General features: G+C 42.0%; 1 protein-coding gene across 7 annotated transcripts in view; it reads right to left on the bottom strand.

Moving 5' to 3' along the window:
• The window catches only part of PDS5A (PDS5 cohesin associated factor A), a 170,995-nt gene that overhangs the window by 56,648 nt on the left and 89,145 nt on the right, over positions 1-25,202 (bottom strand). For all 7 annotated transcript variants that reach the window (XM_042843417.2, XM_005286368.5, XM_042843420.2 and 4 more), the window contains 7 exons: positions 17,837-17,931; positions 14,942-15,087; positions 10,691-10,842; positions 7,396-7,509; positions 5,704-5,785; positions 4,939-4,987; positions 4,659-4,798 (listed from right to left, as the gene is read on the bottom strand). In XM_042843417.2, coding sequence (XP_042699351.1) covers positions 4,659-4,798; positions 4,939-4,987; positions 5,704-5,785; positions 7,396-7,509; positions 10,691-10,842; positions 14,942-15,087; positions 17,837-17,931 — 778 coding nt within the window. The remainder of the gene's footprint in view (positions 1-4,658; positions 4,799-4,938; positions 4,988-5,703; positions 5,786-7,395; positions 7,510-10,690; positions 10,843-14,941; positions 15,088-17,836; positions 17,932-25,202) is intronic.

Below are 25,202 nucleotides of genomic sequence, written 5' to 3'. Positions count from 1 at the left end.
ATCTATGCTAGTCAACATTTTTATCAATGACTTGGAAGAAAACATAAAATACTGATAAATTTCAAAGATGGCACAAAGATTGGAGGCGTGGTAAATAATGAGGATGACAGGTCACTAATACAGAGTGATCTGGATCACTTGGTAAGCTGGGTGCAAGCAAACAATATACATTTTAATATGGCTAAATGTATACCCATACAGCTAATGAGGAGGATACAGGCCATGCTTACAGGACTGGGGGGCTCTATCCTGGAAAGTAGTGACTCTGAAAAATGCTTGAGCATTATAGTGGGTAATCAGCTGAACATGAGCTCCCAGTGTGACACTTGTGGTCAGAAGGGCTACTTTGATCTTTGGATGTTTAAAACAGGAAATATCTAGTAGGAGGAGAGAGGTTACATTACCTCTGTATTTGGCACTGGTACAACCACCACTGTTATACAGCATCCAGTTCTGGTCTCTACAATTCAAGAAGGAAGTTAATAAATTGTAGAGGGTTCAGAGAACAGCTGTGAGAATGACTAAAGGATTAGACAACATGCCCTATGATGAGACATTCAAGGAGCTCATTCTATTTAGCTTATCAAAGAGAAGTACCTAAACAGATAACAGAAATTTTATAATAAAGGTCTCCTCTTTACTCTGGCAGATAAAGGTGTAACAAGATCCAGTGACTGGAAGCTGAAGCCTAGGAAGTCTGCTCAGTTGCTGATGGCTCCTGGGAGAGCTGTTGGAGTTATCTCATGGTGTCAACAACATGTCTATAACTTGATTGCCTCCCGGCATAGGTGTGACGAGCAGGCATCTCCTGGCTTGTTTACATAATACATCGCAGATGTGTCATCCATGAGAATATGCATAATGGAATTCTTTAAAACAGGAAGGAATGTTATGCAAGCTAATCTGATCACTCATAATTCTAGACCATTTATGTATAGAGTAGAGTCATGTCCTTTTAAGACCACATTCCTTGTATCTGGAGGTGATCTAGTTGTGCACCCCAATCCCTGTCCCTGATGCATCTGTGATCAGTGTCTTTTGTAGGAAGAGATGTGGAGAAGGGGGTAGTACTCCCTTCTGAACATTCTTGGGATTTGACCACTAGCTCAGCGATGACAGAATGTGAGCTGGAACCACGATATGCATGTTCATTTGATGTCTCCTGTGATGGTACATCGACCTTAGCCAGCCTTGTAAAGGACGTAGGTGAAGCCCAGTTGGTGGTATGTGCAAGTGGCTTAGAAGTCTGAAGTGACGTCTTACTGTGTGTGCAACGGGGTAGTTGGCCCCTTAGATGAAACTGGAGCCAGTTCTGCTGTTCCAGTCCAGGTGCACCCTAATTTGGTGTAACGAGTTTGGTGTAACCCTGGGAGTTATAAATGTAAGACAGATCAAAGGCAAGGGATGGTTTAGAACCCAGGGTTGATAGTTCAGAAAAAGAGCACAGCTAGGTTAAGAGCTTCAAGGAGGGATGATTGAAGCTCTGAAGTGAATATTCCTGATTTGAAGAGTGAAACCCCTCTCCTGATCTGTGCAAATGGAAGGGAGAAGGGGTGTCCTGAGGAGGGGGGAAATGAGTAGACATCCTTCAATGGTGACGCTGGATCTTTGAGGTGGCACTAGTAATGTGAGCTCTGGATTGTACACCGGTGCTCAGTGTAGTGCCACCAGGGCCAAGATTGGTGCCAGAGACATAGCAACCTTCTCCAACATCCTGTTGACTGGCACCTTTAAAATGTTTTATTGTTGGGGCAAATACTACTACCAATGCCAACCCTGGTGCTTGTCAGTCACTAACGGTGTTAGATGTAGGCACTCAGTCTCTTTGCTACCAAGCTAGAAGCTGTGCCAGTGTCCTTTGCCCCATCATAGGAGTGGGATTAGTGCTCCGTTCCTGGGATGAGAGTGAAGGTTTATGCCTCTCCTTATGGAAAGAGAGATGAGTGTCAAGAATCATGTTTATCTTGGTGTTCTGATATCCCTTGTCTGGTGAGGAGCAGCATCATTTTTCAGTGCTGGCGTTGTAGCCTGTACCGAGATAGTTTTTGCTGGTCTCAGATCATTGTCCAACGGTGTCACAGTTCCTTTGCTAGTACTGCCCTTAGGTGTTGCATGCTGGCTAACAGGGTCACTGGCTGATTGGGACTTAGAAGTGATGAGCTCCATTTTGGAGACTGATGCCCATTCTCCAAGGTCTGAAGTTCCTCTCACTGATTGCTCAAGAAGGTATAACTTCTGCTAAGGGTCCCTTGATTTACTTGTTCTTGTAGAAAAAGTACAGCAAACCAAGCAGCAGTCCAGCACATGGCTCTCACCTTTATGCAGCCTTTATGATAGTCTGTCAGAGGAATAAGTTTGTTATACGATGGACAGAGTTTGAAGCCTAATGGCTTCAAAAACACCATTTTAGGTTAAGAAGTGGCACAGAATGCTACAGACAATTTAAGAAATTAAGTTTTTTTTAAATGTTATTAAAAATTAAAGGAAAGGGGAAATTTGTTAGGAAGTTGACCTTAACTGCCTAATTAGAGGAGGAAATTGCAAAAACAAAAATTTCACTGATGGCGGTAAGAAGGAACTGAGGGTTGGTTGTAGCCATTCTGCTTTTAATGCTCTCAGGTAGGGGAAGGACATAAGGACATGCCTGGTGCATGAGAGGCCCAACAAACAATGCTATTCAAAGAGTCTGATCTTGCGCACAAGCTGAATGAGCACCTGGAGTGAGATCCACAGGACATATACTCTCCTGATGGAGTACTATCACAGCTGAGTCCAGTGGAGACACTTAAGTTTGATTCCTTTCTTGCAACAAGAGATAGGAGACAGAAAACAGGATGTTCTTTTGAGGGTCCTACGCTCTGGAACTTGACCCCCACTTTGTCTGAAATAGCCTGAATTTGTTGATCTTCATATTTCACTGTAATGTCCAAGGCTTTATTTGAGGGGAAATGGTGTTTTTATGAGGGAATTATTTTTTTTGGTTGAGTAGGATTTTTTTTTTCTTTTGCTGCTGCTGCAGTGGTATCTATTGGCTGGTATGTTAACTTTCCAGGGCTGCTAGGTGATATTTCTGTGACTAAATTTAAATTACTGTTAGGATTTTAAGTTTAATTACTGTCAGGAAGCCTAGAGCTTGTGAGCATATAGGCACTCTCTTATACTTTAAATCAAGATAAATAAAATGTAAACTTGAAACAGAATTGGCCAAAGTCTGGTCTACAGTTTCACAATGTGCTTTAAAAGTTCCCCCATCTTTAATATATATGTTCGGCATACAGATACTACAGGTCTCAGCATGTGACTGTTCTGAGCAATGGCATTTCTGTATTGAAAATAAACAGATAGAGTTTGCTGCTTTAAAAAAGAAAAAAAAAATCAGCAGAGGCCATCTGGCTCTAGACAAGTTGCCAACTTGGCCCTCAGGTGGACAAAATCTGGAGAGTCAAAATTTAAATATGGAAAACTTCCACATGATCTACTTCTTGGTCCTATGTACCTAGCTCCTTAAAATTATAAAAGGACTGTATCTAAGCTTCCTAAAAGTGTAAAAAAATTGCTGCTTCAGCGAAGATGTCAAAGGAACCAGTGGGACTGAGGAAGCTTTCCTCTCTTGATACTCTATTGTCCTTTATAACAACTAAGCTTTCAGACTGTCTGTGAGTACATTGGGACTGAAGAGCATACTGAAAGTTTTTCTGTAATGTTGGTATTGCCACTGACAACAAAAAATGAAGCCCTCCTTTTAAATAACAGTTGAAAGAAACTATTTATACAGGGCATCACCTGTCTTACTATTGAACAAATTAGGACCTCTGAGTGACAAATCCAACACTGCAAACCTCTCACAAGAGGTCCAGGCACATGTTCTTGACTACAAATGCCTCCGTTAAAAAATAATGGTCAAACCAGCAGACCCAAGAAATAGCATCTGACATCTAATTTATACTCGGACAATTATTTTACATGAAATGACGACAAAGAGTAGACACCTTTACAAAAACACAATTGCAGAATACACATACAATCTTCAAAGGAATGTTCTTGGAAGTCAAAAAAAATCTATAAGGTAGGTAAGGTTTATGTTATTCATAAAAACGCTTCAGTAGAGTTGGAAGACAAAGTACAGGAGCTCTACATTAAACAAGACTTAAAAGAATATCACAAAAAGACTATTACAGAGATCATGTTTGACTGCCATCTCCCAAAAAAGGAACAACATGAAGTGAATAAATGTACTCTTAGTAACTGAGTTGTTGATTCTAAAATGTATCTGAGAGCTCTTTATTCACGTTAGCCAAAAAGACATTTTATGCAATATGAAACTAAAGTGGTCACATAAAACTACATTAAGGGTATGCCACAATAAATTGACCCTCGAGTGCTCTCCCGTCGACTCCAGTACTCCACCAGGGCGAGAGGAGCAGGCGGAGTCGACGGGGGAGCGTCAGCAGTCGACTCACCGAAGTGAAGAAACTGCAGTGAGTAGATCTAAGTACGTCGACTTCAGCTACGTGAATAAAGTTGTGTAACTTGGATCGATTCCTCCTCCCTCCCCCTATGTAGACCAGGCCTAAGTTACTTTGAGATGCCATCACTTCTGAATGGCTAGTTAAGCCCAAATATGTTACATATAAAATTCAGTTGTTCTATATCCTTACCACACAGACATCTGCCTGTTTACATGAACATGTAGGGCTGATTAACAACTCGAGCTGAGATCGAAGTTTCTCATCATCCCCAAGAACCTGATTGAATTTCTTCACAAAATCTTGTGCTTTTCCAGGATCTGGAAGGTTTTCTATATTATTAAATAAAATTGAAACATAAGATAAACCTACAACTTGTAACTCAGCACTATTTAATTATTTCAATATTTGTAATCATGCAAACTTCAGGTATACTGTAATAACTATTTACAGAACAAATTAACACACTCACTTGCTATGGTCATCAGCTTTCCAAACATGGCACTACTATTTGCTTCCGACTGGGGGAGGGAGAAAAAAAAGCATCAGTGATGTTCCCTACAGGTAATATGCTATATTACACACTTCATTTAATCTGTCACTACTTTTGTTGCAGCCCTATCCATTCTAATTTTTTGGAATAACAGACAAAAAAGAAAGTACAATGGTATTAATAACAAGTGTTACACTAAAAAAAACCTGCAAAATTAATATGTAGCATACATTCTGCTTTTTGTAATAAGGCAGAACTACAACAAGCCACTGAAACATGATAATCCAAACATGAATTTTCATCTACAGTTTCAGGATACAGCCTATAAGGAGAATTCAAGCAACATCCTATCCTACTAAAATATCATTTGAACTCTGCTTTAACATGAACAAATTATAATTATTTTGATGTTACAGCACTGTCCATTTAAGAATCTTAAAACATTTCATAGTGATTTAAGCGAAAGTGAGAAACTGACAATAAAATGTTACATGTGACTTTTTGACTCCTTAAGAAGTTGTTAGTTGGTAACAGAAAATCATGATAAATCATGTAGATCCCTACAGGTGAAACAGTTACTTACAGAAAGTGATTTTTAAAATATCTGTTGTTTATTTCTACTTAATGAAAGACCAACATTTTGTGAGTGTAAACCAAACAGCAAAATAATCACATTAAACAAAAAAGATTAGCTCTATGTAAATTAGCTCTAATGACAAAACAAAAAGTTTTTAAAAACCGTACAGTGGGCTGCTTATGCAAGTCCAATAATTCTCGTACATGACTCCTAAGCATATTCTGGCACTTCCACATCTCATTCAGTGCTCTGTGAAGGGGAGGGAAAAAGAAATGACAATCACGTTCCTTCAAATGCTGTAAGAATACGCTAGTTTTATTGAGCTAGTAAAGCATATGCTATTATTATTAGCTGAGCTTATATTTTTCACATGTACAACATCTGTAAGACACTAGAAAGGTGTTCTATCAAATGCTACACTAACTGGGGTTACAAGTTTCAAGCATAGTGGACTAGATTTTGTTTCATATATAACAATGTAATTTAGAACATCTCATTTGATTTCAGTGGAGTTGCTCAAGATTTATACTGGTGAAATTGAAACCAGAACCTGGTCCATTATCTTTGTCAGAGCTTTCAACTTCCACAAAGCCTCAAAAAAAAAAACCACCCACACACCAAGGAAACTTCCCAACCTCACCCCCCCAAAAAACTAAAACAGAATGAAGTTTGTTTCTTATAAGAGAATTTTTTTTTCAAAGAGAATATTTTAGTTAAAAAAATATTAAAATCTCTAAAGTAGAAAATTTGAAGCTAAGGTTCCTAAGCCCAACCCTAGCTCTGTCCCTCTTCCTGAATGAATCCTTTAACCAATGTCCTCCCAAACATTTTTCCCTTCTAGGACAAATCAGTCACACTATACTACAAAACTTGTCAACAAAAGACAAACTCACATCAGACTCAATCCTCCACTGTATTACCCTCATACTAATATACCAAGATTATAACATTTGGTATCAGTTACGACATACAAGCCAGAGACAAAACCATCTCCCTACTGTCCATCCACCTATATCCAACCTGCTATAGACAAGATATTACAGAATGCCCCATTCTCTCTCTCACAAAAAATTGAAATAATATTCTCCACATTCACACAGGCCACAGATTTATTTGCATTCTGTTAAATTTACACATTTAATAGACAGAAGTCTCATAATACTACCTACCTATACTGAAACCTTATAACTCTTTTAAAAGCCATACTGCAGCCCTAAAATTGTTACTAAATTGATGTTTTGAATTTTATTCAACTACGACTTTCTTGCACATTACTTTCAATCTTGCAACCAGGTAACCAATGTTATTCAAAATAACTGAAGTTGGAGTTTGTTACTCTTGATATAAAATTCACTGAAAACATTAAAATTGGATCAAAATACCCCCTAACATCAAGGCATCCTGTTTTATTGTAGTTATCCATCTGGAATCAGCATTTAAAAATGTGTGTACTTGAAATACTTTGAAACTATAGTTGCAAACAGTATTGGTAATTCATTATTTATTATTGTATTGTTCATCTTGTAATAGCATAGTGCGGGATCTGGATGACAGATGCTGTACAAATACTATGGAGGTCATGGTACCTGCACAGAGAAGTTTCCAATCTAAGAAACTGTTAAATAAATAAAAATCAGGTTAGTTAATTTCACCAGCTATTAATGTCTAAATCCAGAGGAATTAGAGTTCTCAAATTACTTGACTAACAAGAACGTCAAGTCTTGTCATTACCAATATTTTGACTAAGAGCTAGCAATAAAGACTGATCATTTTCTATCAAAAGGCATACGCTGGAAAAGATTCAAAGGAAGATGTATTTTAAAAGCATCTAAGCAGCCTACTTTTCTACCTCTACTCACTTGACAGCATTTGGATCCAAGCTAGCATATAAATAGTACAAGCATTTCATTCTCTCTTCTGTTTCCAAATTGTGTGGGACAAGATACTGAGCAAAGATTTTCTCTACCAGTAACCTGCAGAAAAGAGAAAAAGTTAAAATAAATTTTTAATACCATACATTTCCAAAGTGATCCATAATGTTCAGATTAATTGTAAAACACAGAGATCCTGACTTCTTGAGGTCCCCTGTAGCCCTAAATTTCTATGATTTTATGCTATACTGGCACTGGAACCTTCTCCAGCCTAAATAGGTAGAAGAAAGTAGTAACTATCTGCCTTCCACAGGTCTCCTTCCTACTGCTATTGGAAAGGTGTGAAAGAAATGCCCAGATGAACTCTCCCCCATTCCTTCAGATGCCAAGAAAAATGGGCCTTAATCACCCATGATATTCTCCTTTCTCCCTCTAGATTCTTCTAATAACTAGTCTCAGGATCTATCCTTGTCACCATTCTCATTTAAAGAGAAACAGGAAGAGTGTGCACACCCATAGAGTAAAAAACACAAAAGAAGAATACAATAAGAAGCTGAAGAAAAGGTAGAATTAGCAAAATGTCTCAAAAGGTAAGGATAGTATTTAAGAAACAGAAACATAATATATTTAAAACTGCTGATATTTATAATAAAAAAAAACTGAGGACAAATAACACTGAAAAAAATGGAGGTAAGCATACACCAAGATATACTTAAGAAAAAAGACTGAAGGGAAAACAAAGTGGGCAAACTTAATTTCTCAACTTTTTTATGGAAACTTTGATTAAAGAACTTCACAATAAAGTAGTTGCAGTTTATATGATTATATGTAACTAACATACAAAACCATGCACTGCACAACAGATAAGCTTTAATCATACAGACTGCATACCAAAAATACATTAAAAGAACATTTTTAGGGTTGCAAAGTCAAGCTCTAAAATGTTAGGCAGTGACAAAATTAAGGCTGTCTGTGTAACCTTCATTCTGTGCGTATGTGAGTGTGTGATGATACACACATGATCACATACTAGTTTTATTCAGTGCACAGGATGGATAGTGCTCAAGGACTGAGACGGCTGTTCAATAACTCTTTTTATCCTCATCATTCAGTGTGGCCTTGAGGGTGTTCAGAGAAGAGGAACAGAGTCACAGAGGAAATTACCAAAATTTGCAAAAGACTACACTAATCTGAGACACACAGGGCCTGATTTTCAGAGGACATAGCATTTTAATAGTACTCTATAAGCTTAAAGCACTGTACACGCATTAAGTTAAGCCCTACAGCACTAAATTTGAGGGTTGTGGGTAAGTATTCTTACATTCATTTACAGATGCGGAAACTGAAACAAGACAGACAAAATCATTTACCACACCACCAAAGAGCAAGTCAGTGGCAGAGCTAGGATTGGAACTCAGTGCCTTTTGAGCCCCTACACAGGTTCATCCCACCAAACCACACTGCTCTACTATCAGAGAGGATGAGAATTCACAGCTCTCATTGACTTCAGCTGCAGTTCTAAGCATCAAGCATCTCTACAAATCAAGCCCCAATTTTTTTTAAGTTGGGCAGTCAGAAAATAAGCAGCATACAACTAGTGGGCACCTGGGAAAATGCTGGTCTAAATGATTTGCCCAGAATCACAAAAGGAATCTATGGCAAGAAGAGAAACCTAATCTCCTCAGTGGCATTCAACTGCCTTAACCATGAGAAAATTCTGTGAAAGACTGACAATATCCTGTATGATCCTGAACAAACCTTATGGAATTAAGATAAACTTTACTGAATGAAATTAACCCTAATTCAGTAAGATTAACACCTTTGGAGCTCATTGTATTGCAAATGCAAATGTTTATGTACTATTGTGAGAGTGTATGGAATTTAGCAGAAAAACAAGATTAATGAAATCAGTGGAAAGTATTAGGAAGTTCAAAGGTCTTTTTGGAACAAAACGTATAAAGTGGATTTCTTTCGGAAACGCACTGAGGTGAGGGGAATGCAAATTCTCTTTCTCTGAAGCCAACCTTCTGAAGATATATAAAGGGTCTCTCTCCCCAGGGTGTACTACCTACCTGCTTCTGGAAACTCCAGTTCAAAGACCCCTAGGCTCTATAAAAAGGGAACTGAATAGGTTATGAGGGTGCTTGTTCTGAGCTGAAGCCACAAGGATGCCCCTAGGATGAGGTATTAAAAGACTGCACTTGCCAGAGCCCATGTGAGTGTTACATGAACTCTGGTAAGCTTATTAGCATAGGTTCTTTTATTGTTTTTAATGTGTTTTCTCTGTAATATTCTTCACCTTAAGAATAAAGTAGACTTGCTTAGAAAAAACTGTATAGTAACTTATATCTGTAGCAATTACACTGTTATCTGTCTCTGAAGAGAAAGCAAGAAAGTATCTTTGGGCAACCTGTCTGCACTGGGAACAGCAAGTGAAGGCACGGGAACTGTTCAACCTGAGAATATCCAGATCAGTAGGCAGAGAGATGCATTTCTCCACCCACGAGAGGCAACTGCTGTGGAGCTGAAAGCCAAGAGTGGGTGCCCTTGCTGAATCACTGACGGGAAAATACAGGTGCAGTTGCCATGACATGTGACACACTTTCTCTTCTTTCCATCCCCTGCCTCATTCATTTCACAATTCTAATTTTTGCAACAAGTGAGGCAAGGGTTCTACAGACAACCACCTCATTCACTAGGCAACACTGATTTATACCCTGCACACTACCCATCTTGTGCACTGAAAGAGACATGGGTCCCGTAAAAAAAAAAAAAAAAAAAAAGTACCTCATGTAATTAAAGACTGTATTATTATGCATACCTATAAAAGCAGAATTAAGGTTGCCACAGGTAATGATGGATTTTAGCAGTCAGCCTTAGCAACTTTTACTGACCAAAAAACCCCCCACAAGAAAACAAAAACTGAGTATAGGAGAAACAAAAGTAGAGTCTTTTTCTAAGCAGTAGTCAGTGAGTTTAAGAAAGAAAAAGCTAACCATCATCTCAGATCTAGCTCCCAGTCTACAATTTAGGGCTAGATACAAAAACCTGATCATCCTAAATAACTTAGAGCAAATAATCTTTAATCGGGGGTGCTGGAAGGGGGAGTGTTGAATTAATTCCAAATCTATCTGCAACACTGGCAGCACTAATGTTTAAAATGTGCCATGAGGACATCATTAGTATCTTCTAACAACTTCCTCGGGATAAGCATACACTTTTGTTCTTCAGAATATTTCTTATAGCTATACAATTAAATTTATGAAGGCTTAAATTGACTCACTTGTCATCAATGCTATTCTGATAATATATGTGCAAAAGTTTATCCTTTATCCAGCTCACTTTCTCTGCAGCATCTTTGCCAGCCTCAGCATGAAGACAATACTTCTTGTATAGCTGGGCAAGTCCCATCATAGCTTCTTTTCTTACTCGCCACTTAAAAGAAAAATATGTTTATTAAATATCACAAATACACACAATATATACTAAATGCAATGAAGTGAGAAAGACAAAGTTAACAGACAGATGCAGTAAACTCAACTTTAATTCATGGAAGCAACCAGAACAGAACAGAACAGAACAATGGTTCATTTAGTTAGGTATTACTGTCTCCTACATAATGATCTACATTGGAAGCTTCAAAAGATCCAACTTTTCCTCTCCCTCTACCCCAAAGAAGTTCATGAAACTGCAATTGTGCAATTTGTACTTTAGGAGAGAATTTCTTCCACATCTCAGCTAGTCCTGAAGTATGAGAGAATTCATAGTGCTTGTGACAGACTGACAATATTCTGAATTTCATTAAACCTTACTGAACTAAGGTTAATACTTTGAGGGCATATTATATTAGAAAGGAAATATTTATGTACTATTGTGAGATTGTATAGAAATTCTTTAGCAGAAAGAAAAGATTAATGCAATCTCTGGAAGGTATCATGAAGTTCAAAGGTCTTTTTGGAACAATAGGTATAATGAGGATTCCTAGTAAGTACTTTGCAGTGAGAGGGATGCAAATTCTCCCCTCAGAAGGCAACCTTTTGAATATATGCCCTGCGAGAGAGACTCATTGTATACTAATTACCTACATCTGGAAACTCCAGATCAAAGACCCTGAAAGGTGAAACTGAACAGGTTATGAGTACGATTGTTCTTAGCTCAAGCTGTGATAAACTGATAACCACAAGGACTCCCCAGGGTCAAGGTTAAAGGACTTATCTTTCCAGAATCCATGTTAGGGCTGGGGTTAATTCTAGTAAGCCTATTACCATATGTTTATGCTGTTGTTATTTTTAAATGTTTTTTCTTTCATACCTTTTACCTTAAGAATAAAAGTAGGCCTGCTTAGAAAGAACTGCAGTAGTTATAACTGTTGATAATCACTCTCTGAAGAGAAAGAAATCAGGTGTCCTTCGGGCAACCTGTCTGTGCTGGGAAATAGAGAGAACTGTGCAGTCTGGGAATACCCCAGTCATAAGGGAGAGACACAGAGGTCTCCACCCAGAAAGGCAATGGCTGAGGGGAAATACAGGTGCAGTTCCCCTGAACTGTGACAGTGCTCATAATTTTTTAATCCTATCTAGTGTAATTGCAGATGTTATTATTCATGTGGTGTGTCTAATCTCATTACAATTTTACTAAACTATTTGCCTCCATACTGTCCACTCATTTTATAAAGCTCTTATGCCTTCCTCTCAGTATTATTTATTAGCGGTGGTGCTCAGAGGCCCCAATTATGCTAGTGGTCCTACCCTGAAGAGGTTACGTTTTTCTTTTAAAAAATGAATTCTGATTTCAATCCATCGTTGTATGGAAGCGTCTCAAATCCTATTTTGCTTCTCAAACCACTTTCTATTTCTACCAACTCCTTTTTCAGATGGAACAACCAAAAATCAATCCAGTATTTAGCGCAAGGACCTCAGTTAAGTTGATGAGAGAACTTTCATCTTGCCAAATCATTACAAACTAAAGTCTAAAATTGACAGTGCATGGACAATTTGCTATATCCACATAGAACCCCACTGAAGTTAATGGAGCTCTACATGAACAGAGAAGTCTGCTCATACACCAACAGTTGAAGAGTCAGGGCCTATACTATATAAAGAGGGAAAAATCAGATCCATGTTTTGCCATATATTTCTTAAATCAAAAAGCAATTCACAATCAGTAACACTGGATGTAGGTAAAAGGCAAGAAACTATGAATTTGCCACTAGGTGGCATGACATATACAGATTTTAGTACAGAAAACTTTCAAGTGCACATGAAATCAATTAAATAAATTATAAAATACTGACATCTTTGTGGGTATTTGCCTACTTACCTAGCAACTAAAACAAACTAAGAAGAAAATAAAATATTACAAAAATATTTATCTTTCAAAAAGTAGTTAAATACTATTTTCCACATGTAGACATAGACATTCCCATCTTGAGCTGTGTGTTCATCAGCTATACAGGAGACAGGAAGGACTGAGCTGTCATTGGGAAGAAAGAAGGAAGGTGAAGGAGAAGGATTAGGAGGAAAGATTTTGGAAAAGTTCAGCTTTGGAAAGGTTATTCTTAAGATGTCAGTAGAACATCCATCAAAAGGAGATATCAGAAGCAGCTTGAAATGTGAAATTGGTAGGTTTGGGAATTACTGGCACAAAGGTAGTAGTTGAAACCCTGGGAACAGAGAAGGGCATTAACGACAGACAAGGGAGGACAGAATCCTGAGAGAATGCTGTCAGATGAGGGAGCAATTCAGATATAACAGTGATGGGTGTGGAAAAAATCTATAGAGAGAAGGGAAGATAAGGAGCTATTATATGAAAAACTAAAAGAGCAGTCAGTAGGGTGCTGATCACAGTCAAAGAAGCCAAGAGAGAAAAGTTGGAGAATGAGATCATCAGCATCAAAGGCAGCAGAATGATAAAGAAGGATAAGGATAGAAAGGTGCTCTTTTGATTTAGCTCAAAAGAGATTTAAATACCTTGGTCAAAACCTTCCTGGGATACCTGGTACAATTAATTTCTTCTGTCAGTGGGTGAGACAACAGTTTCATAAGGTTCCAAAGAATCCTTTATTTGTCAGAAAAGCCCTTCTTCAGTTTTCTATTAAATTCAGGATAGAAAAGTCACCGGGTTCTCCCTTTTTCTCAATTCAAGGGGTCTCTAAAACAGGAGCCAGGCAGGTTGTCAGCTCCCAAAATGCTTTTGAGTCCTCCTTCAGTGGTGAAGGAAAAGTTAAAACTGGAGATATTCAGGGAAGTGGTTAAAGAGAGAAGGGAGCTTGGAGTCTGTTCCTTTGGTTTCTCATCCCAAAGCCACTCACTGAAGTTGACTAACCCAAGAGTTTCTTCTTGGGGAAAGGAAAAGTCCCTATCTGGCCTAGATGTTTGGGCAAATGGGAACTTGAGCCAACTTTCAAAGCCTATCCCAAAACTTTCCTTCAATAAGCCTCTTCCTAGAGAATTGAGATGAGAAGGTGCCATTGAACTTGGAGTCTCTAAGATAAAATGGCCTGTTTCAACAGAAGAAGAAAGTGTTTGAACCATTTCTGCAGTGCCCTTTCTACAAGCAGGCTGGGTCTTTAGAAAAAGAGCTCTCATGGAGGACTCTCATGGATCAGAAGCTTTCAGTTCCCCTCTCCTGGAAGCACTAAGACAACTTACACCAAAGAAATAGAACAAAGTCAGTAGTCTACAAAATCTACACTAGTTGAATAGCTGAATAAAAAGAGTAGCCCAAAAAGAATCAGATGGAAGCAAATGGATGGACATGTGTCAAGAACAGGGGCTTGTCCAAGGGGAATATGAACTGTGGAAAGCAAGTATTGTCATCAGTACTTATGCAGGAGAATAGTTAAATGAGGTTTAAATCATGTGTTCAGGCCTCAAAAGCTTACTAGATTCAAAATGAGGAGGTAGTCACAAGCAGATATAAAAGAATAAGACAAAAGCTGTAAAAAAAAAAAATCTGGTGAATGCTGAGAGCTCACAAAAGTTATATGTCTCCTACTCACTTTGAAAGACACCTAAAATACACAGAGTGAAAGCCTTTTAAAAACACCATGTTATATTACTGTTTACCTCAAATAGTTATGTGTGCTTCATAGCCATTTCCAGTCAGCTGTCAATTTTTATTTTTCCCAGAATTTAAGTCCATTAAGCTCTTTTCAGAGATGAATCCCATAAAGAAACCTCATCTAGAGCTGAAATTAGTCTTCACTGACAAGTTTCTGGGAGGGCGCCCAACTCCCTTAGGCCAATCACACTGTCAGACCTCTGGCTAGTGAGGAGCTTGATGGTGAAATTCGTATTATTCCTGGCAGAATAATGATCTCATTTCCCTGATATATAGCCCCTGCTCAGACACACTGCCTGCATTTGAACAGTCTGCCTTCTAGTGAGAATTAATTTTGCCACTGCATTCTAATTAACCGCACAAAACTGTAACACATATCCTCAATGCACAGAAGATTCTGGTTTTGCCATTTTTTTCTTCATTAGTTGTATTTAAAGGTGGCAATTACTGCAAATGAAGTATTATACCTTACCCGTTTATCTAGTGTTCTTTCTCTTACAAAGCCAAGGAGCTGGTCATTGACTAAAGAAAGGTCTCTCTTCCCAGCCGTTATAATTGTAACAATGACATCATGTCGAATGGCTTCTTCTGGGTCATGTGATCTAACCTTCAAGTACTCTATTACAACAAAAAAACAACAACGGTAACCATGAAAAGTATACTCAAGAGCTTTTGTTGCAGATGCACAACAAATGACACTCTATTAGGAAAATTAAAACTACACAAACCTCAGTTAAAATGTATAACTATATCATCTACTGCACATGAAACTGTATATAATAATTCTCAGCCCCAAGGTGTTTACAATATAAGTAATACATTTAAAATGTTGTAAATCATTAAAGATTAGTTTGAGTCAGAAATGATAAAATTCCGAGTTAAGGCTGAAACTCAGCTCACTGTGCCTCAATATTTTAGATTATGTTTGTAACACACTGTTCTATAATGCCCTGAGGGAGCATTGTTTCACAGAAGCATGATCCATCACAACAGACTAAATTAAGGATTTTATTTTAGTCATAGCATAATCTTCTGTCAATTTAAATAGCATCATTAATATCTAAATATAGAAATTCCCATCAAAATCCTATCTTTGCCTTAATGCATTAATTTAAAAAAAATTGTAGAAAAGTCCTTTACAGTATTGGGGGGGGAGGGAGGGGGGAAGGGTTTTGCAACTACATTCTGCAACAACTCCCTGAGAGTTATTCTGGTATATCATACAGATACCGGTTCTTCAAAATACATATCAGAATCTTTAAAACTGTCTATTTAAACAGACTATATTGATTTTATAACTTCATAGTTAGATACCTTTCAACAAGAATTTTTTTTGCCGTGTTCGCTGTAATGATTACTTCAAAATTGTTACAGGGCCATTGTGTCATCAAGTATTTACGGACTACTTGAGTAAATCAAATATAGACTCAACAGGCCACACCACAGCTCAAATTACGAAGTGTCTGCGTAGAACTGGCCAATATCCAATAGAGACCCTAATGAGATCAAACTCATTTACAGTTACAACTTAAACCATATCTGAACCAGAGAGTTTCCAAAGGTGAAAAGTTAGTATTCTCTAAACTACTAGCCAACCTACTAATCCCTTTAATCCCTTTTTTATAAAATTCTAGAGAAACAGTGAATAGAAATTAAAGGATTTGTTTCCTGTCAATCACAATGCAAACTTAACTGTGGAGTCACAACCGACATCTCTCTAATCAGACCACGTATAAACTTGAACAATTTTACCTTGAGACCCCCACATATTCTTTTACCTAAAATACTTAAAATATATCTTTCCAATGAATATTAATGAGGTCTTGTCTACATTTAAATCTTAGATCGACGGTGCTCAGGGCTATGGAAAATCCACATCTAAGCACCACAGTTATGCTGATCTAGTCCCTGGTGTAAATGAAGCTAGATCAACAGAAGCATTTCTCCGTCCAACCTAGCTACCACTGCTCAGGGAAGTGGAGTTCCTACAATGATGAAAATACCCCTTTCATTGCTGTAGTCTTTGTCTACACCACAGGATTAAAGTGATACAGCTATGGCACTGTAGCTATGCTACTATAGTTCCTGTAACATAGATATAGCCTGAGAAGAGACCTGCCGAAGAATACAGATATCTGAACAGCAAAACGTAAACCAGGTCTACACTACCGGCTAAATCGACACCACTGTGATCGATGCAGCAGAGTCGATTTAGTAGGTCTGGTGAAGACATGCTAAGTCAAAGGGAGAGCGCCCTCCTGTCGACATCTGTACTCCACCTCCCCAAGCGGGGGAAGCTATGTCAATGGAAGAACGTCTCTCATCGACATAGTGCAGTGTAGACAACACTGGAAGTCACCCTAAATTATGTTGACTTCAGTTATGTAACTTACATAAATGAACTAGTGTTACTCAGATTGACTTACAGTGTTAGTGTAGACCAACCCATAGTCTGGTGCATCAATACTAGCAGGTGAAGACAGGCAAAACTAATATTTTCCAGAGATTCCACAATACTGTGGGCACAAATTGAGTCTTAGCAATATGCCTTATTTCACATTTCCAAAATACATGAACTATTTTAAAAAAAAAGGAAAATATAGACCTATTTCTCACTTTATAAAAATCTGCTCATTCACCTTCAGCAATTACTCCAACATCCGGTTTAAGGGGAAAAAAATCTAATTGTAAGTGTCCTGACTTTCAGTGGTGCTGAGCATTCAGTTCCTACTGAAGTGAGTGGGATCTATTAGTGCTAATCACCACTGAAAATGAGACCGAGCATGCTGAGCACATCATGATTATGGTATTAAAAAAAAGGCGGGTGGGGAAAAGGGGACTGAAAAATGAAAATATGCCAAAGGATGTAACTGGTCTTTATGTTATGTTCTTCTATCCCTGCTTTCCAACTTTCACAAGTTAAAACTGGCTATAATGCTGGCCTGCAGGAGGAATTTAATCGTTAGATCATGGGTGGGATTTTGTAAATCAATGGAAGCAGAGTTAGGGAAACACCAAGTACTTCTGAAAATCCCATTCCACATGCTCAATGGTTAACCTGCTCTGTCAGGGCCAAGATTTCATCAAAATTTGAGATGATCAGGTTAAAACTAATTCTACATAGGATAATTGGACCATCTTTGTTCTATAAAGCTAGCAACAAAACATACCCAATGTGAAATGCCTACTTTTAAAAAACCTCTCTTGCCTTCTACAGGAAAATCTACCTTAAATGAATACCTTAGAACTCCCCATCCAGCACAGGCAAGTCCGGTCTTAACATATTTCAGAACCATATTGCTATGTACTTGAAACAATTTCCTCCCTCAGACAAAAAATTTTTTAAACTTTAAATTATGCATCTTACCGGTAAGGTCTTTTGCTAAATCCGGATGGTTCATTAAACAATGACTGGCAAATTTCACACTTTCTAACCTCACAGGGACATGGATATCATTAAATCTAGAGGGATGGAAAATGAAGCATGTTAAGTTTTTGGGTTATCTTTAAAAATCAATGTTTCTCTTTACATCGTCACATAAGTATGTTGAGAATGTGTTACTGTTACGTCAACTGCATAAAAATAATTTTAGAGTACATGATAATACATAAAATAGAATTTGACAATCTCCATTAGGTTTTTAAAAATGTAAAGCTCAAAATGCTTCTTGTGGGGGAAAAAAAAAGGGGGGGGGGGCAAAAAGTATCAGGATAGCAATAATACACTTAAATGGGGTCAGGATTACAGCCTTGGAGTGTTGAAAATAAGAACCCTCTAATATAATGTTGCACTTAAAATTGCTATTTACTAAAAAGGATGTGGCCATGCAAAAAAAAAAAAAAAAAACCCACAACCCAACAAAAAACATACAAATGTCTAGGTAGAGTGAAGTATTGTATCGGAGGTATTTAACAAATAAATTGAAAAGATGCTTTTAGGTATAACAATGTACCATCATAAACAAGGCTCTTATATTTTTGGATCTTTGAACGCACAATCCCTGGTCTTAGGGCAATTTCTTGCAACTTAACTTTCAATTATTTTTGTTTTAAAATACTTTATATGGATCAAAGATTCCCTATTTTAAAACTCTATTTAATGCAAATCATAAGAACATAAGAATGACCATACTGGGTCAGACCAATGGTCCATTACTCCAATATCCTGTCAGAATAGGTGATCCACCCCCCGTTGTCCAGTCCTGGCATCTGGCAGTTAGAGGCTATGGGACACTCAGAGCATGCAGCTGACTATCTTGGCTAATAGTCATTGATGGACCTATCCTCCAGGAACTTTTCTAATTCTTTTTTAAACCCAGGTATAGTTTTGGCCTTCACAACATCCCCTGGCAATGAGTTCCACAGGTTTACTGTGTGTTGTGTGAAGAAGTACTTCCTTTTGTTTATTTTAAACTGCTGTCTATTAATTTCACTGGGTGACCCCTGTTTCTTGTGTTATGTCATTTTATCCACATCATTCATGATTTTATATAGACCTCTATCATACCCCCTTTTGTCATCCTTTTTCCCAGTCTTTTTAATCTCTCCTCATATGGACGCTATTTCATACCCCTTATCATTTTTGTTGCCCTTCGCTATACCTTTTCCAATTCTAATATATCTTTTCTGAGATGGGGGCAACCAGGATTGCATGGTGTATTCAAGGTGTGGGCTTACCATGGATTTACATAGCGCCATTATGATATTTACTGTCTTCTCTAACCCTTTCCTAATGATTCCTAATATTGTTAGCTATTTTGACTGCCGTCGCTGCACACTGAAATAACTGTTACCCACCTTTTCGTAACTGTTATTCCTCAAGATATGTTGCTCCTGTCCATTCTATTCTAGGGGCTGGTCCACACTAACCCCCAGTTCGAACTAAGATACGCAACTTCAGCTACGTGAATAACGTAGCTGAAGTCGAAGTACCTTAGTTCGAACTACAAGGTACTTACCGCGGGTCCAGATGCAGCAGGCAGGCTCCCCCGTCGAGTCCACATACTCCTCTCGTGGAGCAGGAGTACTGGCATCGACGGCGAGCACGTCCGGGATCGATTTATCGCATCTAGACAAGACGCGATAAATCGATCCCAGAAGATCGACTGCTTACCGCCGAACCCGGAGGTAAGTATAGACGTACCCTAGGTGTATGCGCGCCCATGTGCATAGTCGGAGACTTTTGCCTTAGCGGTATCTGTAGGGACAGCTGTGGCACCCTCTGGAGTGCCGTGCTCATGCGGCAGTATATCAGGCGGTGCCAGCCCTACGCCCTCTCAGTTCCTTCTTGCCAGCAACTCTTGACAGAGGGGTAAACGGGTGGGTAATGAAATGGATGTGAACACCATATCTCAAAGAATAACAGTTATGAAAAGGTGGGTAACTATTTTTTCTTCTTCGAGTGCTTGCTCACGTCGATACCATTCTAGGTGACTCACAAGTAATATCCCTGGAGTTGGGCTCAGAGTTCACGGTTGTGCGGCTTGCAGCACTGCTCTACTGAAGCCAGCATCGTCTCAAGCTTGTTAGGTAAGGGCGTAGTGCAATGTGAACCTGTGAAAGGACGGCCAGATAGCAGCCTTGCAGATATCCTGAAAGGGCACTTGGGTCCGGAAAGCCACCGCCGAGGCTTGCGCTCTAGCTGAGTGAATGGTGACAACTGCTGGCAGAGGCACCTTGGCCTGATCATAGCAGAAATGGATGCCGGAAGTGATCAAAGACAAAATTCTCTGGATGGACACCGGACAACCCTTCATCCTATCTGCCACAGCGACGAACTGAGTCAATTTACGAAATGGCCTGGTCCTCTCGATGTAGAAGGCCAGCACTCTCCTGATGTCCAGGAAATGCAATCTATGCTCCCCCTCAGACTTATGAGGTTTTGGACAGGAGACTGGCAAGAATATGTCCTGGCTCATGGGAAACTAGGCAACCACCTTGGGCAGGAAAGCCGGGTGTGGCCGCAGCTGGACCTTGTCCTTGAAGAACACGGTATACAGCGGTTCTGAGGTGAGTGCCCTAATCTTGGAAACCCTCCAGGCAGAAGTTATCGCCACCAAGAACACCACCTTCCAGGAGAGCAGAAGAAGAGAACAGGACACCAAGAGCTTGAAGGGGCCTTGTATGAGCTGCGTGAGCACCAGGTTAAGGTCCCATGGAGGGACAGGATCCCAGGCTCAAGGGTAGTCGCTCCGGAGCTCTTCAGGAACTGGACCGTCATGCCATGCATGCAGACCGACCTGCCCTGGAACGGAAGGTGAAAGGCCATTACAGCAGCCAAGTGGACCTTAATAGATGAAAGGAACCACCCCTGAAATTTAAGATGCACAAGGCAGTCCAGGATCAGATGCAGCAAAGCCTGCGCAAGCCTAATCCCTCGGGTCAAAGCCCAGCATGTAAAATTTTCCGTTTGGCCAGATAAGTGGCCCTAGTGGAGGGCTTCCTGCTTCCCAGCAGGACCTGCTGGACTCAGGTTGAGCACTCCTGCTCCTCAGAATTCAGCCATGGAGCAACCGAACTGTCAGGTGCCGCACCACCAGGTTTGGGTGCAAGAGCCTGCCCTGATTCTGTGATAGGAGATCTGGCCTGTGGAGCAGCAGCATCGGGGCCAACACAGACAGGTCCAGGAGCGTACTGAACCAATGCTGGCGAGACCAAGCCAGGGCGATAAGTATGACCTTGGCCCTGCCCTGCTTAACCTTCATGAGGACCCTGTGGAGCAACAGCACCAGCAGGAAAGCGTACATCAGAGCTCCCACCAGGGAAGCAGAAAGGCATCTGACCTGGAATCCCTGTCGAGCCCCCAGAATGAGCAGAACCGGGGGCACTTCGTCTTCTGGCAAGTCGCAAACAGGTCCACCTGGGGAGACCCCCACTTTCAGAAAATCTTGTCAACCATCTCGGGGTGGAGAGACCACTCGTGGCAAGACGAGAAGGTCCTGCTGAGGTGATCCACCAGAACGTTCCCAGTTCTGGGGAGGTGTGCTGACACAAGATGAATGGCATGCTGCACACGGAAGTCCCAGAGTTGGAATGCTTCTTGGCAAAGGGCTGAGGGCCTGGCTCCACCTTACTTGTTGATATAAAACATTGCGGTCATGATGTCGTCAGGACATGAACCACCTTGCCCTGCAACTGGGATCGAAAAGCCTGGCAGCCCAGGCAAACCACCCTGAACTCCCTGACAATTAAATGGAGGGAGCAGCTGACCCATGACCAGCGGCCTTGAGTACTGAGCTCTCCCAAGTGGGCTCCCCATCCGAGGTATCAGACACCATAGTCAGCAATAGGGATGGGGCCGCAACGGGAATTCCCTGAAGGATTGGCGCAGGATCCAGCCACCACGCCAGGGATACTCGCATGGTGTGCAGCACCTTGACTACGGGGTCCAGGTCGTGTCTGTTGGGGATGCAGACCAATGCCAACCATCCCTGCAATGGGCAGAGGTGAAGCTGGGTGTGGCAGACCACGTATATGTGGGCCTCCACGTGACCAAACAACTTTAGGCAGGTGCAGGCAGTGATGAGCAGATGATCCATCACACAGGAGATTACTTCCGACATGGCTTGGAAATGGGACTCTGGGAAGAATGCCCTTGCCCCCGTGAAGTCGAGAACTACCCCGATGAATTCTATCCATTGCACAGATACGAGGGTTGACATCTCGTTTACTAACAGGCTTAGGTTGCGGCATGTGGCATGCACCAGATCACAGCTGCTCTTCACGTGATCCCACAATCTGCCCTTGATGAGCCAATCGTCGAGATAAGGATAGACCGGGACCCCCCGTGTCTTAGGTAAGCGGCTATAGGGGCCATGCATTTTGTAAAGACCCTGGGGGCCGAGAATAGGCCAAAGGGGACCGCCATAAACTGGAAATGGCGCTGGCCCACCATGAAGCACAGGAACGCCTGTGTCCTGGGAAAACAGAGATATGGAAACAAGCATCTTTTGGCATACCAGTTGCCCAGATCTAAGGAGGGAATGATGGAGGCCAGGGATACCTTGCGAAACTTCGACTTTTTGAGGTATTTGTTGAGTTGTCGCAGGTCCAGAAAGGTCGCCTTCTGGATTAGGAAATAACAGGAGTAGACCCCTTTTCCCCTCATTGTCTGAGGAACCTCCCCTCCTCCACCATACCCAGCTACAGTAGGTTGTCCACCTCCTGAATGAGGAGTTGCTCGTGAGAAGGGTCCCTGAAGAGGACGGGGAAGAGGTGGAGTGGGAGGGAAGGGCGGCCGTAAACCAGAGGTTATAGCCGGATGATGCTACATCTAACACCCAACGGTCCGAGGTGACCCTCAATCAGGCCGAACAGAGGGAGTGGAGGTGGTCCAGGAAAAAGCAGGACAGATCCAGGGAGGTGATAGGTGCGTTGTTCCTGAGTGCACCCCCAAAATGAGCGCTTCTGGTTCCCAGGGTGTTTTGCTGGAATAGGCTATGCCAGTAAGCGGGCAGATGAAGGGAGGCAGAAGTTAAACCCGGCGTCCTTTCTCCTCGCAGGCCCCTACCGAGGCTGCCACTGCCTTGGTGGTGGGGGATGCCGGAATGGCTGCCATGCAGGCTGAGGAGTATGCATCTCCATGATGCATGGAGTGTAGCGCGGGTGTCCATTAGGCCACGCAGTCTTGCGTCCATTTGGTCAGAAAACAGCCCTGTCAAACGGGAGGTCCTGAATAGAGGCCTGCATCTGCTGGGACAGGCTGGAGCCTGGAACTGCGCTGCATGACCACCGCCAAGGCAACCACTCTGGTAGCTGAATTGGCCACCCAGGCCATCTGGAGGGAGCACCGAGCTGCCACGGTACCTTCCTCCACCAGAGCCCCAAATTCCTGGGCCACCTCCTGGGACACAGAGTCCTTAAACTTAAGGAGAGAATCCCACAAGTTAGAATTCCAGCGCCCCAAGAGGGCCTGATGGTTCGCCACCCGAAACTGGAGACTGGCCATCGAATAAATCTTGCATCAAAAGAGGTGCGGTCTCTTGGTCTCTTTATTCTTGGGGGTGGAACTGGCCAGTCCCTGTTGGTCCTTTTCACTGGCTGCTGATATGATTGACGACCCGGGGGCGGGTGGGTGTGTAAGTATTCAAATCTCTTAGCGGGGACAAAATACTTCTTTTCCACCCTCTTGGAAGTGGGCAGGATGGAGGACGGGGCAATATTCAGGACCCCCTTGTGCACCAGGAGTGCGACCTGTGCTGGGGTGGACGCCGAGAGCAGGTTGAACAATGTGTCCACCGGCTCTGCCATTTCCTCCGCTTTGAGCTCCATGTTAGTGGCCACCCAGCAGAGCAGCGCCTGATGCTCCTTGAAGTCATCCAATGGACTAGCCCTGGAGGGCCCCACCACTGCCTCGTCCGGAGAGGAGGAGGATGACTGGACCACTGGGGGAGGGCCTGGGGCATCGTCACCCACCGGAGAGGGAGGTCTCAGGGTGGGCTCTGGTTCCTCCACCACCGTGCTGCTGCCTAGGCGAGGGGTTAAACTCCCTCTCTGTACTGGAGAATTCCTCCTCCTCCGATGACCAGGGCGGGGACATCGAGGCCTAGGTCTGGCGGCTAACTGTCACCGCAGGTGACCGGTGCTGGGAACAGTCTGACCAGTTCGAGGAGTAGGGAAAGCGGCGCTGAGCTGGGGAGCATCCCCGAAGTCTCAGTGACATTGACCATCGGCACGAAAACGACTAGTGCTGACTGTGGGATGAGGGGCGTCTCTTTCTGGGTGAGTCCTCGTGCAAGGGTGGAGACCAGGAGCGCAGCATCAACGACCCATAACGGTGAACCAGTGACCTGTGCTGACGCGGAGACCAAAGGCATGGCAACACAAGGCTCTGTCTTGGTTCCGGAGACCAACGGCGCTCGCTTGTCTTGTGCAAGGCCCTCATGGCGGGCTTGCCCTCACGAGGAGCCTTAGCAGGCTCCATCACCGCACACAGCACCAATTGCGGTGGGAGCGCTTCTTGCTCTCTGGTCACCAGAAGCTCAGAGTGCGTCAGCTGCACCATCAGCCTGGGTCCCTAGAGTCGGTGGTGGGTCCCTGCGGGAGGGTGGTACTCCCTTGGGCAGAGCCCCGGTGTAGCTCCAGTGTGCGCGGGTGCCCCGAGCAGGGTGCTTTGCCCAATGCCCCTTGATCTGGCTTGCTCGGCATCAGGTCCCTCTTCTTAGCCTTCTTCTTAGGTACCAGCGAAGGGGACCAGTGGCGGGGGTGTGCTGCGCACCGAAGCTGAAGTATTGGGCATTGTATCTGGCCAGGCCGGCTCCGAGGCTGGACAAAGAGCGGTCTCCATGAGGAGGGCCCTCAAGGGAATTTTGTGTTCTTTCTGTGTCCTGGGACGAAAGTTCTTACAGATGCAACACTTCTCTTTTATGTCAGATTCCCCCAGGCACTTCAAACAGCTACCACGCAGGTCACTAACAGGCATAGGCCTGTTGTAGTCAGAATAGGTCTTAAACCGGGAGACTGGGGCAAAGTCCCCACCAAGACCCTTACTGACTAACTACAGTACTTAACAGGTATTTAACTAAACTATCTACAAACAAAACTATTTACAGCTGGAACACACAGTTCAGAGTAGGAGCAAAAAACCGCTGACCACTTCCGAAGCAAGGGAAAAAGGTACTCTGACTGTCCACCTGGGAGGGCGTAGGACTGGCGGCACCTGACATACTGATGCATGAACGCAGCGCTGCAGAGGGTGCCGCAGATGTCCCTACAGATTCTGCTAAGGCAAAAGT

Source organism: Chrysemys picta, chromosome 5, assembly GCF_011386835.1.
Source record: "Chrysemys picta bellii isolate R12L10 chromosome 5, ASM1138683v2, whole genome shotgun sequence".
Classification (NCBI taxonomy): domain Eukaryota; kingdom Metazoa; phylum Chordata; order Testudines; family Emydidae; genus Chrysemys; species Chrysemys picta.
Note: the sequence above shows the minus strand (reverse complement) of the source record. Positions and strands in the feature narration are given on the sequence as shown.